At 39.7% G+C, this 12,671-nt stretch overlaps 1 protein-coding gene across 2 annotated transcripts in view; it reads right to left on the reverse strand.

The window, feature by feature from the left end:
• Positions 1–2,057: 2,057 nt before the first annotated feature.
• Positions 2,058–12,671, reverse strand: part of LOC146314506 (glutamate receptor ionotropic, kainate 2-like) — a 114,309-nt gene continuing 103,695 nt past the window's right edge. For both annotated transcript variants that reach the window (XM_084736883.1, XM_084736882.1), the window contains exons 15-16: positions 8,432–8,682; positions 2,058–3,104 (exon numbers count right to left, since the gene is read on the reverse strand). In XM_084736883.1, coding sequence (XP_084593009.1) covers positions 2,940–3,104; positions 8,432–8,682 — 416 coding nt within the window. In that variant the 3' untranslated portion in view covers positions 2,058–2,939. The remainder of the gene's footprint in view (positions 3,105–8,431; positions 8,683–12,671) is intronic.

Consider the following 12,671-nt stretch of genomic DNA (forward strand, 5'->3'; position numbering starts at 1 on the left):
AGAGGAGCACCAGCATGGAAGCTAATCAGTGATTTCATGTGGCAGAAAACTGGAGTTGCTGGTCTCTTCCTGGATGGTTTGGAGAAAAAATATTTGGCCTATATAGTAGCGTTTTCCTGTCAGAAAAGGCCGTCTGACTGCAGGGTAAAGGGATGAAAATATTCTAAATATAGCGTACATTTAAACTGACATCGATTTTTTTGTAGGGGGACCTTTTTTAAGTGGCTTAAGTACCTTTTGTTGCTCACCCTGTCCACTGTATTACATTGCTAAGCTTTCCTGCCGGTACTCCTCTCTGCTTCTCCACACTGGGTACATGTCGCTTGGCACCATCGACTATCGATATGTACCTCATACAGCCACACTTCAAATAACTTAAAATAATCTGAACCTTTAAGGAGCTCAATGAGAAGTTGACACAGCAACCAGAGGATCATGTGATATGACTGAAAGCTACCGAACAGCGACTAAGTGGAGCTTGAGTTTTATTCATAGCCAATTATCAATATTAACTGCCTGTCCATAATGCAAACATCTATATATTATGTCTGTTATTGAGTCATCATATTTTCTTATCCTTATTTTTAAAAGAGAACCTGTAGGTGCTGTGGGATTACTTTAACTGTTTTCCTTTTCAGTTTCACTAATTTTCTACAATCTACCAGTGAAGCAGTTTGTGCTAATTACGTCTTCAAGGACCAGTGTGTACGATTTAGTGGCATCTAGTGTACAGGTACACAGACGCATCATCACATCTGTTCAACCAACAAAATTATCTGTCGCTGTGTCTGTAATGGGTTAGAAGACCAGAAGTGGATGTGGTTTATACTGGAAGTCAAACATTTTATTTTCTGACCGAATATCCATTAGCAATGCAATTTCTGTTCCTACAAAGCATCAAAATGATTTAATATCTGCATATAATTATTTATGAAATATATCTCCACATCCTCATACCTCATATCACAAACTTTTCATTTGTCTCTATTTTTGCTTTTAGCTAAACTAAATTTTATAAACTGAAACGGGGAATATTGAAAATCCCTGAATAAATGTTTTATAAATTAGGAGATTCTGTTTTGCATTGGAAATGTAGTAAAGAGCTGACTTTTCCAAATAATAATATGAAACTTTGGATAGAAGAAATATTTGTTTTGATTGCATTATTTGTGCTTTCCCCATTGACGTATTCAGATTCTGGATTTAGATTCTCCCTAATCTCGCTGTAGATTGCAACCAACTGAATACTGCTCACCTCACCCTCCCCTTCCAGCCGTGCAGAAGAAACTACAGTGACCCAGAAACTCACGAAAAGTGTGATGGGCCGTCTCGACAGCCGGTGCTTGGTTTGTCCATTCGGCATGACTGTAGAAACATGGCGCTTCAACATTTCGTGACCTGCAGCATCTGTAGATATAAACGACTCATTCTGCAGTAACAAAAATACAACAATTCTTATTTAACACCCATAAAAACATACTTATGAATATTATTTTCCTTTCCTGCCAATTGATCCCCCTGAATCTTACACACTGAACCTTTAAGATCTTTAGATCTTGATACGCATTTTTTTTTTTTTATAGTTTTTTCAGTCTACTAGAGGCAAAAGGTAGTCTGGCAACAGCAGTGTAGCTTGGCAACTACAGTTATGTTTATCTTTAACACAAGCAACAAGCAATTTGCATGTTTTACTATGTCTTTCGTGGTGACTCATCAGAGCTACCACACTCGTCGTCAGTAGGACTTTGCTGACAGATCCAATTTCTAGAATGAGTCACCTCCTCTACTTTGAGCACCACGTGGTTTACAGTTTCATTGTTCTTATACCCACCACATTGTCCCCAGACGGCATGCACAGCTGGCCCCACGATACGGACAGACAAAAGACTGGATCTCTGATTGATGAGAGGAATGAACCCTACACAGCAGAGTCTGAAGCCCCAAATAGCCAAGAGTTGACAGAGCTTGAGGGCTGAGTTGGTGTCTGCTACATATTTTGTCCACAGGAGGGGCTACCATGATACAAAGTACTACAAAACTTCTTGTTCTTGTACAAAAACAAACATTTTTGTAGAAATCCTGCATTTTTAAACAACAACTGATACAGAGTGAAAACTGCGGACATGAAGAAGGACTTTTGACAGTATACATTGCTTGTAGAGGCTTTGAACATAATAATAGGCATGGTAGAAAGTTCTTTACAATGGCAGAACTTTGGCACGAGAAAGGCATTACAGAAGAAAACGATGAGTATTCGACAAGGTCAGCATAGATGATCCCCAACTAAACATCACTTTTATACATCAGTTCATAGTAAACCATTTGGCACTGACTACCGTTCCCCTTGTTGGTGTGAGATTAGTGTTCAAATCATTGGAAAAGAAACTCAAGCCACTGAAGGGAGGGACCGATGGGGTCACACACACATGGAGGTAAGACAAAAGGGCATTGACATCAACAGAAAAACTACATCTGGTGTTACTGTCACAATAGAGTTTTCCCTTCTGCACAGGCGTCAGATGAGAGTGTGTGTGCGCGTGTGTGTGTGCATGTGTGTGTGTGTGTGTGTGCCTATATGTGTTATGTCTGTGTGTTTAAGTCCACCTCTACTGTGGACCAGACTCAATGTTTTGTCCCAAACCCGCTTGGATCCTCTTTCAATTTACAGACCTTTTTTCTTTTTTTTTTTTTGAGTCCTTCCTTCTTTCCAGCTCCCTTCAAAGAGTGAACGTCACAGTGAGGTGACACTGCTCAGGTATCTATATTTCCACAGGAAACATCTGTCTACATAAGCAAGTGGGTTCAAAAGAATCCTGTTTTTGACTGTTAACCTCAGTCTGTGGTTAAGTCAGCGATAATTTGACCCCTCCGTCACCCCTCCGTGGTTTTAATTGAGGGGTGTGTTAGGCGGGAGAGGAGGGGGGGTGTATGCTCAGCGTTCATGCCATGGTTTCCTTTCCTGGGAGTCTCCTGTCGTTGAACGTGTGCATGTTAATGACCTCCTCTGTCTTGACGATGACGGGCGGCTGAGGCTTTTGTTTGAGACGGCGTTGGCACTTCAGAGACACACGCAGCTCATCCATCATGGCGCTGCAGAATGATCGCTGCAGAAGGCGACAGCAAAGAGGGATAAAAGTTACACCTGCCACCATACTCAAAACAAAATCAAACGCTTAAAATATAACCATTAGCCAATATTGGCTTTTTATATAACAGTTAGTTCTGACCAAGTAATTTCATTGGACAAGAGGCATTTCATGAGTGCTGATATAGAGTATAGCAGCACGGGGACCAAAGCAATGATCTTGGACTTAGTTTTAACAACTTTTGATCTATTAATCTGGGAAAATACCCGTGCTTATGTGCATACCTGTTACCATGGTTACAAAATGATTCGCTTAAACATATATTTGTCTTATACAAATCAATTATACAGCTAAATTAGACTGCAAATGTTAACTAAAATTACAATTTATTCAAAAGCCTGTATACAAAACTATTTAAAAGATAATCTTTTTTGTCCTCACACCTCTGTGACCACTCAAGCCCTGTGATAATCAATCATTATTATTCTTTTGGTACTGGAAATAATCACTTATTCTCAGCTTTTCTTAGATACAAATTGGTTGGGAAACACCGGTATAAATGCGTCCATTCTTGGCTTTCATGTTAAGTCACTTTTAATAAAGAATATTGCATCTGTGTTTGTATCATATAACGATACAAAGCCAAAAGTGTGGAGACACCCAAACATTACACCCATATGTTGCACATGAAAAACAAACCATAAAAACAGCTGCACACCGAAGGTGCACCAGTAAAAACATGTCAGGTCAATTCAGATTACAAAGAACTTCACAATCTGTGCATCATATAACACCATCTACCTTTAGACCTACAGTTCTGGTAAAGAATCTCAATGAGGAAAGAAACGGAATAAGTTTTCTGCTGCAGTGTTGGCCAAGACAAAGACTTTGATCTCAAAAGACAATCCTGGCATCGTAGTAAAGTAAAAGTGTACAAAATAAATATCAGACCTGACTTGTGCAGTTTTATTTTTGGGTATTGTTTTTGCCTTGATTGGATGGGGACTGAGGCAGACAGGAAACAGGGGAGAAAAAGGGATACGACATGCAACCAATGGTGACGGATGGAATTGGGTGCAACTGTGTGCGGATGTGGCATGTGCTGTAACCACTGGGCTTATTATCAAAATAATCAACAAGATAACTGTAAATCAAATGAGTGTTTCAGCTGTATATACTCAACACTGTGTCACTAGCGACGTATCACTGAATTTTCATGAAGGGAGGTTTGAGGGACACACATCAAAATGTTGGCAGGATGGTAAGGATGGAGCTTTTAATCCCTCGTGTGGGTCCAGCTGTAAAAAAACATCAGTTCCTACAACTTCTATTATGCAACTCAACTGCATCTTTTCTTTAGATTCCCCCTGTCTAATCTTTCAAACTCCAAACCTACAGCTGCAGCAGCCTTTTTTTTATTAAAAGTCTAAAACCCAATCTAAGATTATTTTCTTAAATTGTATAAATCTCTGTCAACAGATTCTGCATATGAATGCAGAATCTGCAGGTAAGGGACAAGATGTTGTTATGTAGAATTTATCATCATGTTAAAGCAGGGTTTGGTTGTATGCAGGTAAAAAGTCTGAGTGGAGAGCGAGAGAGACAGATTGTATTGGTGCAGTCTGGTAACCAACCGGCTATTTTTTCATGATGATTTAGGTTTTTATTGCCTTTTTCAAAAATGTGTCTGCATTCATATGCAGATATCTGTTTATACAGATCTTAACTCCAACTCAGTTCTTGCATCTAAAGTTGAAAACTAATGACCGGCGACACTGGATCCCTGATGGGTGACCCAAAAAAAAAAGTTTTATCTTTGATAACTTTGTCGCTATGGAAATACATCGACAGCTGCAGGAGCACAGGTGCTGCGCCAGTCGAGAACACAAGTGAGTGACTGTATGCGTGTTTGATCGCGGGTGCAGATCAGGTCGCGGGTCTTATATTCATTGACTTAGAGACAGTTGTGGGTAATAGGGTGGTTCTAGGCCTCAGCTTTGCAGGCACAGGCTGAAGCGGGTTTGCAAAGCTGGACCTGAGCAGGGGTCAGAACTGGAAGCCCTGAAATGTTGGCCGTTGCCCCAAAAAGGTAAATCTTAGTCAGACAATAGCTGATGGGTTTCCAAGAATGAGATTTGACAGCTCCTCCTCCAACTGATTCTACAGGCTACGTAGAACTCCTCATGATGAGTTCACTGATGTTTATCTAATCTATAAAACTGGTGAAGAGTCCCTTTAATGTTGCCTTTGTGGGAAAACCTGAGGGGTAGTCTGATAAAGTTATTGAGTGGTATGATAAACACTGAAAAAATCAGGTATGAAAAAGTAACACAGGTGTTGCAACATTGATAGATTGAAATTTTTGAGTTTCCAACTAACAGAAAATAAGTTAAAACTCAAGATACAAACAACATCAGAAAGAACAAACCTCTTAATTTGATTCCTAAACAATATTTTTGGAAAAAGAACAGGAAGTCATTTAAAGGTGCAATGTGTCCCAGATTCTCCCCGTTTCAGCTTTACCACCGCAGAAAAGGTCTAAATGCTGTTTCAGAGCCTTTTGCATCGTGCCAAGAACTCAAAGTAACATTTGTAATGTTGGCTTGCAAGCAGAAAATGTAAAGGTATTGAATAAAGTGCAAAACAACCATTTCAGCAGATTAAATCCAAAAATATTGGTACCTTCTTTTGAAAGCAATCAATCACAGAGAGATACGTGTTATGTAACTTGTGTAATATGAGCCTCTGTTGTCGCTGCATTATGTATGTGGTGTGAAATCCTATAAAATGTCAATATGCTTGTGCCAAGAGAAATTCCCATACATTCACTTTCTGATTATGCAAAATCTAATTCAAATTCTTGGAGGGTGTGGGAGGAGGAGAGGAGATATGAAAGAGGAGGGAGAGCAGTAAAGTACGAAGCTATTATTTTTTTTCCGTTTGTGTACGAGCGTAGGTGTGTGAGATGGATATCTGTAGGTGGTTTATGCACCAGATATCTTTGTTTTTGCTCCATATTTACATATATGTGTCTGGTGTATGAATGAGATATTGTGTACACTCAGGAAGATGAGTGATTGCAGAAATAGAGAAGGGCAGGAAAGGCTGAGAGTGAAAAGAAACGGTGGAGGGATATGGATTAGAGTGATGGGGAAAAGAAGGGGTAAAAAAAAAAAAAAGCTGGTGGTGTTTGGGTGGAGGAGGTTGGCAGGGGAAGAAAATAGAGAAGGAGAGGCTTGTTGTCAGCATGTAAATTACCGGCACCTTGGCAGCCCTGAGACTGTGGCATTTGCAAATTATCTGAATATTGTGACCCAGTCTTGCAGCTCTTGATTAATGACAGCTAAGATGAGCTCTGAAACATATGCCGAGCGTAAAAAAAAAAAAAAAAAGCCAGAAACTAATTACTATCGCAATAAAGTAACATGCAGCCGCGCTGTGCTAATTCTGTAGACGTAAATAATTGAAACGTGCTATCAAACGGACTTTCACAATTATCTGGAAACATCATTGTAACAAGTTAAAGTGCACTAAAATACATACTCCACACTGTGTGATGAATCATGTGCACTCAGGACGAAAATAGAGCACAGATAGAACAGTCTGAAATATATTCAGTCTCTTGCTAGAAAGAAACATCACCGGAGGGGAGGAGAAAAAAGCTGCAAATGTGCCGCACTGTATGCGTCTCGAGATTAAAGGATGAGTTCGCATTTTTTTTTTTGCAGTCCGTCTTAAAAGAACACTCAGATTTCTACAGTATGTATATTAAAGGAGGCCGCTGTGCTTGTTCCTCGCGTCCATATTTGCTGTGAAGAGAGCCCATTGTGGTGCGATTTCAAATTAAGAGACATCCACAGTCCTGCTTCCATGCTAAAATTCAAATGCATTGTGCATTTCAGCAGAGGCCAATGTGAGGAATGAGCAGTTAGGACTGAGCAATGTAGTGATATTAAATCCATATAGTGGCACAAGTGTCATCTTTTCCTGGTTCTGAACGCTGCATTACAGTAAAGTGATGTGATTTTCTTAAGTTACCAGATTGTTCTATTACTTACTTTTACACACTTATTTATTACAGCCACACTACTGATGAGTGTTCATCAAAAATATCATCAATCATCCCAACATTATTGCTGCAGTGTCAATAAATATCAATGAAGTATTTAGTCATAAATATAATGATATTTGATTTGGTTTGTATCACCTAGCTCTATAAGATAAGCCAAGAAGATATACTAGCTACCAAAGTTAGTTTTTTTAGTAGAAATTTATGGAACTTTATTGTTACAAGAAAAAACAAGAAGTAATGAGACTAAGTTTATGAAATACCCACTTAATTTGGCTTAGACTCTACTAGCCAGACCTATCACCACAGTGCTTAGTGCTATAGGAGAGAACATGCTCTGGCTTGTTTGTATTTCTTTAAACCAATCACAATCGACTTCGGTGGCGCTAAGCCCAGGATGCAGTGAATAGTGTCCTTGCAAGCTAGTGTCGGGTGGGAATGTCGGTTTTGGCGCAGCATTCATGTGATGAGAGGTGAGCCCTAGTATTAAAATGACCAAATCACTGCAAAAGAAAAGGTAACAGTTATTAGCTTTTATACATTCATACCGCTAATAATGCTAATTTGACATTTTCAGCATGTAGGTTGCCATGTCGGAGGTTGCTGTTGTTTCCTGTGGACTTTGAAAACGCAGCTAACGGATGCCGCGCTTACAACTGAAACAAGTCATCCAGTGGCAGGCGTATACCCGCAGAATACATCCGGCGAGTCAGACTAGATTTGGCTAATTTAGACGGCTGAAACCTCATACTGTATTAGCATCAGCTCAAGAGATCTCCTCATAGACAGGAGGAACAATTACAGCTACCAAGAACACATGTACATATGGACACGTGAGCATTGTTTTAAGGAACACTTGAAAAATGTGAACATCCAAATTAAAAACACACAGTAACACTTTATAATAACTATCGGTACAATGAAATGTAGTGTATTGTTACGTAGCATAGTGTAACATAATGTAGCATAACATAGTGTAATGTCTTATAATCATCAGTGGCAACTTTATAATAGCCATCCAAATAATGTGTGTCATACATATCATGTCTCTAGTGATTTCTTAAAGGTTTACAAATCATCTGGTTATGATTAACAAATACTTAATATTGTTTGTTAGAAGAGAAATAACTATAGTGTAAAAAAGTTAAAAAATAAAATAAGAAATTGAGGGAAAAAAAGGCCTGAGTGATGAATGAAAGATGTGGAAACGCAAAAAGAAACCTAACTGAAGTAAAATGGTGAAGTTCTGGGTAGAAACGACAAGCGTGAATTGTACCTTCTCCAGCTGGGCGTTCTGTTTAGACTTATAAAGGACCTCCCCCACAGCCACAAACACTGACAGCACCAGTCCTGCAGCCAGCACGATGAAGATCCCACCGATGTTCTGCACCCCCAGAGCGCTGGCCTCTTTGCTCTCCTCCTCGGGACAGCCGTTCCCTCGCCACCACTTCTCCTTCATCATGTGCAGCTTCCCTTCCTCCTGCAGCTGCAGGATGGCTATCGTGATCTTGTCTCTGTACGGAGAGCCTGCGAGGGGAGAAAAACACTGCGGTGAACATGGATAATAGCCAGATATGGGAAAAAAAAGGGCCCGATGACGCCCAGAAAAGTCATTGTTGAGTAGGTATATGTAAGTGTTGGTGGGTGTATGAAACACGCCGCGGCTTGCATGTGATCATATAACCTGTCATGTTATTGTTGGCTGCTTAGGGGGAGTTTTTTTGTAAGTCCTCCTTCAAATCCCACTAATCCCTATATTCACAGAGTGATTCCAAAATTCTCACTCCTCTCCGCAGTGTGTGAATTATAATGCACAGGGAGTTGGCAACAAAGACTTGGCTTTGTGGAGCAGAGCTGCTGTTGATTTTGACGAATTAGCTGCTGTTTGCACTCGCTTTCCTATGCCATAAATGGCACGTATAAACAGCAAAGACAAGAGAAGCCCAGTGGGGTGTGCGTTACATGGGTGCATGTGTGTTTGGGATTATATGTGTGCATCTGAGATACGGCTGCTCCACCAGTGTGTTTTTATGCATTTTAATGTCATGATGAGTAAAAGGACCCAAATCCACAGACGGTGGGAAGGCGCCAGAATTAGCGACGAGGCATTAAGGCGCAGCGGGTGCTGGCATGATCAAAGGAGGAGTAATCGTCGCAGAGTGCCCGAGTGGGGTCGTGTTCCTCTCCCATCCACAGCGTGTGTGACACAACACGCGGCCGATCCGAGGCGCAGTGCGCACACTCTGCCCCAACCAGGCCAAGAAAGATTAATACTTACTGTGAGTGTTCATGTTTCATTTATAAACTGCTTTAAAAGCTTGTTAGTGCATTTATGTGATTACAGAACGCATACATAATGACGCCGGGTTGTACATTTCCATTTCCATTTCCAGGCTCGTATGATTATTGAGAGTGACTCAAAAGAGCTGAAACAAGAGTAAAATGTAAAATTTTTCACTCATTCTTGAGAATTGGGACATTTTGAGAGGGTTTTGATTTTTGCTTTTCAATTATGCGGGAAAAACACATTTTAAAACATCAAACTCTTGGCTATTAAAGCTTTTAACAGGCCAACCTTCGACTTACTTCTTTATTAAAATGCAGAGGTCAACTTTATCAGATGGAAAATCTCAGTTGACGTCTCACGGAATTGACAAAATGTTGTAGAGAGTAGTCATTTAATTTTTTTTAAAGTTGCTAAAGCTGTTTTCACATATGCACTCTGAACTACACGCTGAGAATCAGGTCTGGACATCGTGTGCCCTTTTACACATGCAGCATGCATTTGGAGACTGTCCGTGTCAGACGTGTTCACGCATGTTAGAAATAATCCTTATGGTTTAGATGAGCAGTTTCATGTAGGAATTACTTTCTTTCTGCAGTAGAATTTCCTGTAACTACTTCAGAATCGATTGGAACTACTTTCTTTCCACTAGAAATAAAGTTCCTACACGAAACTGCTCACAACAGGGTACGTGGGTTATCTGAAGTAACCAGGTCATGATTTTTGGAAAGAGACAATTTTTCAAATGCATGTTTTTGGTGCTTCACACACCGTTAGCCGAGTGCCATTTAGTCCCATTATACTGGAGAGATGGCAGACATTTCTACAGCTGATATCTCCACAACTCTGCAACTCATACCAAAAAAATCTAGATCGAGAAATACGACTACAGGTCATGGGAAAATATATACTTTTGATTTCACCAAAGAACAGGAACTAGTTTTTTTTTTTTGTAGGACATGATTTATTCAAATTCTCGAGAACTGATGTTTTATAACGCCGACATAACAAGTATTATTTTATGAACATGTGGGAACATTTTGTGCTAAAACTCAGTGGGAAGTGAACTCAACATGGCCCCAGGTAGCAGGTAGCATCACTTTGTCTGACGTACAGTTTTGCCTGTCAGCCTCTTTAGTTGATTCCCTCTCTGTCTCATCTATCATTTATCCATTGCCATCCATCATCCTTTCATCTCCATGTCTCTGTGTATTTAGACTGACGGAGGCCACATTAATACAAAAACGGAAAATTACACAAAGTGCAAAAGTGTTTGTTCCTTTGATCGCAAGTAGTCTCATATATTTCTTGAGTGTGCCCGTGGTGTACTTATGGGTACATGTACTTTTCTTTGTGATATGTACATCCATTCATTCTGTGCATATGCTTTGAATATGGGTACATGTGTGTGCATGTGCATGAGAAAAGCATATGCTTGCTTCATTTGAAGATGAGAGATCTATCAAGTATCCCAGTCCCCTGATTCGGGCTGCGCTCATATTTCAAATGATTAATGATGGCCTAACAAAGCAGGCCTTGGATAAATGCTAATAGGATGGGTCCTTAGAGAGGAGGATACGGAGAGCGGGGCCCGGGCGAATGGAAAAGCGCTGCGCTTGACACACTGTGCATACACAACTACCTGACAGATGTTCAACACCAGAGGACATCCATCACTCGCACGCAGTCTGGCCTCAAGTATTAATGCGATCAGAGTTTAAGTCGATAGCTTCAGATGACGCATTTCCGTTTTGGGAACGGGACGTGTGAAAACCGACAAGCACTAAGAGGTTAAGACGTATTATACGGCTCGCCCTGGTTTATTGCTGTAACAGCCCTACAGGGAACGAGCTGCTGAGCAGTGTTGAGGAGGGTGAAAGTTATAGGCAGGTTGACATGAAGGCTGAGGTCTTCATCTGCCTTTCACCGCCTTTACTTTAAAGAGAAATCTGTAATATATTTACTGCAATAAATCATAAAATGACCATGATATATTACCAGAGATTAAGGAAACATGTAAAGTTGAAGTACTTGTTTCTCTGACAGCTGCAGTGGCCTCGTTTGAAAGTTATATTCTTGACTGTAACATGCATTTTTGCATGTTCACTGAATTATAAATGTCTGTTTATGAGTCGTAAGAAATCATTAATGATCTTTTAGAAGGAGTCTGGCAGGTGGTCACTGAGCTCCAACTTCAGAGTGTGTACTTTCAGAGCAGTGGGATTTTGTTTTCAGGATAACAGGCTGAACTTTACATTGACAGACGACTGACAGATATAAACAGCCGATCAACTTACAGCGGAGGACTTGTCGTCAATTCTTATATTTAGGTGATTATATGCTGAATAAATGAATGAATATTATTCTATGTATGTAAAAATGCAAAAAAGTAAAGAGTCGCCCTCTGAAGGACATTTTTACTGGCTGTTTCACCTTTTCTCTGCGGTCCAGTCTCTTGTCTGTTACGTCTTGTTCTGTCTTTTACATAATTTTGTCTTGTTATGTCTGTTACGGCTTTTATTTTGTTTTTGTCTCGTTACGTTGTTTTCACCTTGTTATGTCTTTTACATCAGTTTGGTCTTGTTGCATCTTGTTAGGTCTTTTTGTATTATTACGTCTTTTATGTCGTTTTCGTCTTGTTACGTAGATTTTGTCTTGCTATGTCTTGTATAACATTTTCACTTTCAGATTTGTCTTGTTGTATTTTTCACGATTTTTTTTTGTCTTGCTATGTACTGTTATGTTTCCTCTTGTTACACCTTTTATGTCGTGTTCAGATTGTCATGTATTTTAGTTGTTTTTGTCTTATGTCTTGTTACATTGTTTTCATCTTATTAAATCTTTTTGCGTTGGCAAAACAAAACATTTCCTTCAAATGTATTAAAACTAAAGTAACCTGTTTTGAAAATGTAACCTGAAGTAAGTACAGATATTTGATTTAAAATGTAGGGAGTAAAAGTAAAAAGACAAGTACAAAGTACAAAAATCTACTCAAGTGCAGTAAGTAAGTATTTATGCTTAGTTACTTCTTATCTCTGGTGTTTGCGACACAGAAACAAGAAGAAAGGCAACCTCTGAAAACATGAAATATTCCTATTCTTCCAAGAGGACTGCTGGCATGGAAAAAGAACTCACTTTAAATTAATGAAGCAATTAACTATCTCAAGACCTCTTCTGTCACAGAAGAAACATTTTAGAGGCTGTGATCAGCTTTATCTCTGAAATAGTGAGC

Source organism: Lutjanus erythropterus, chromosome 15, assembly GCF_056507025.1.
Source record: "Lutjanus erythropterus isolate fLutEry1 chromosome 15, fLutEry1.hap2, whole genome shotgun sequence".
NCBI lineage: Eukaryota > Metazoa > Chordata > Actinopteri > Lutjaniformes > Lutjanidae > Lutjanus > Lutjanus erythropterus.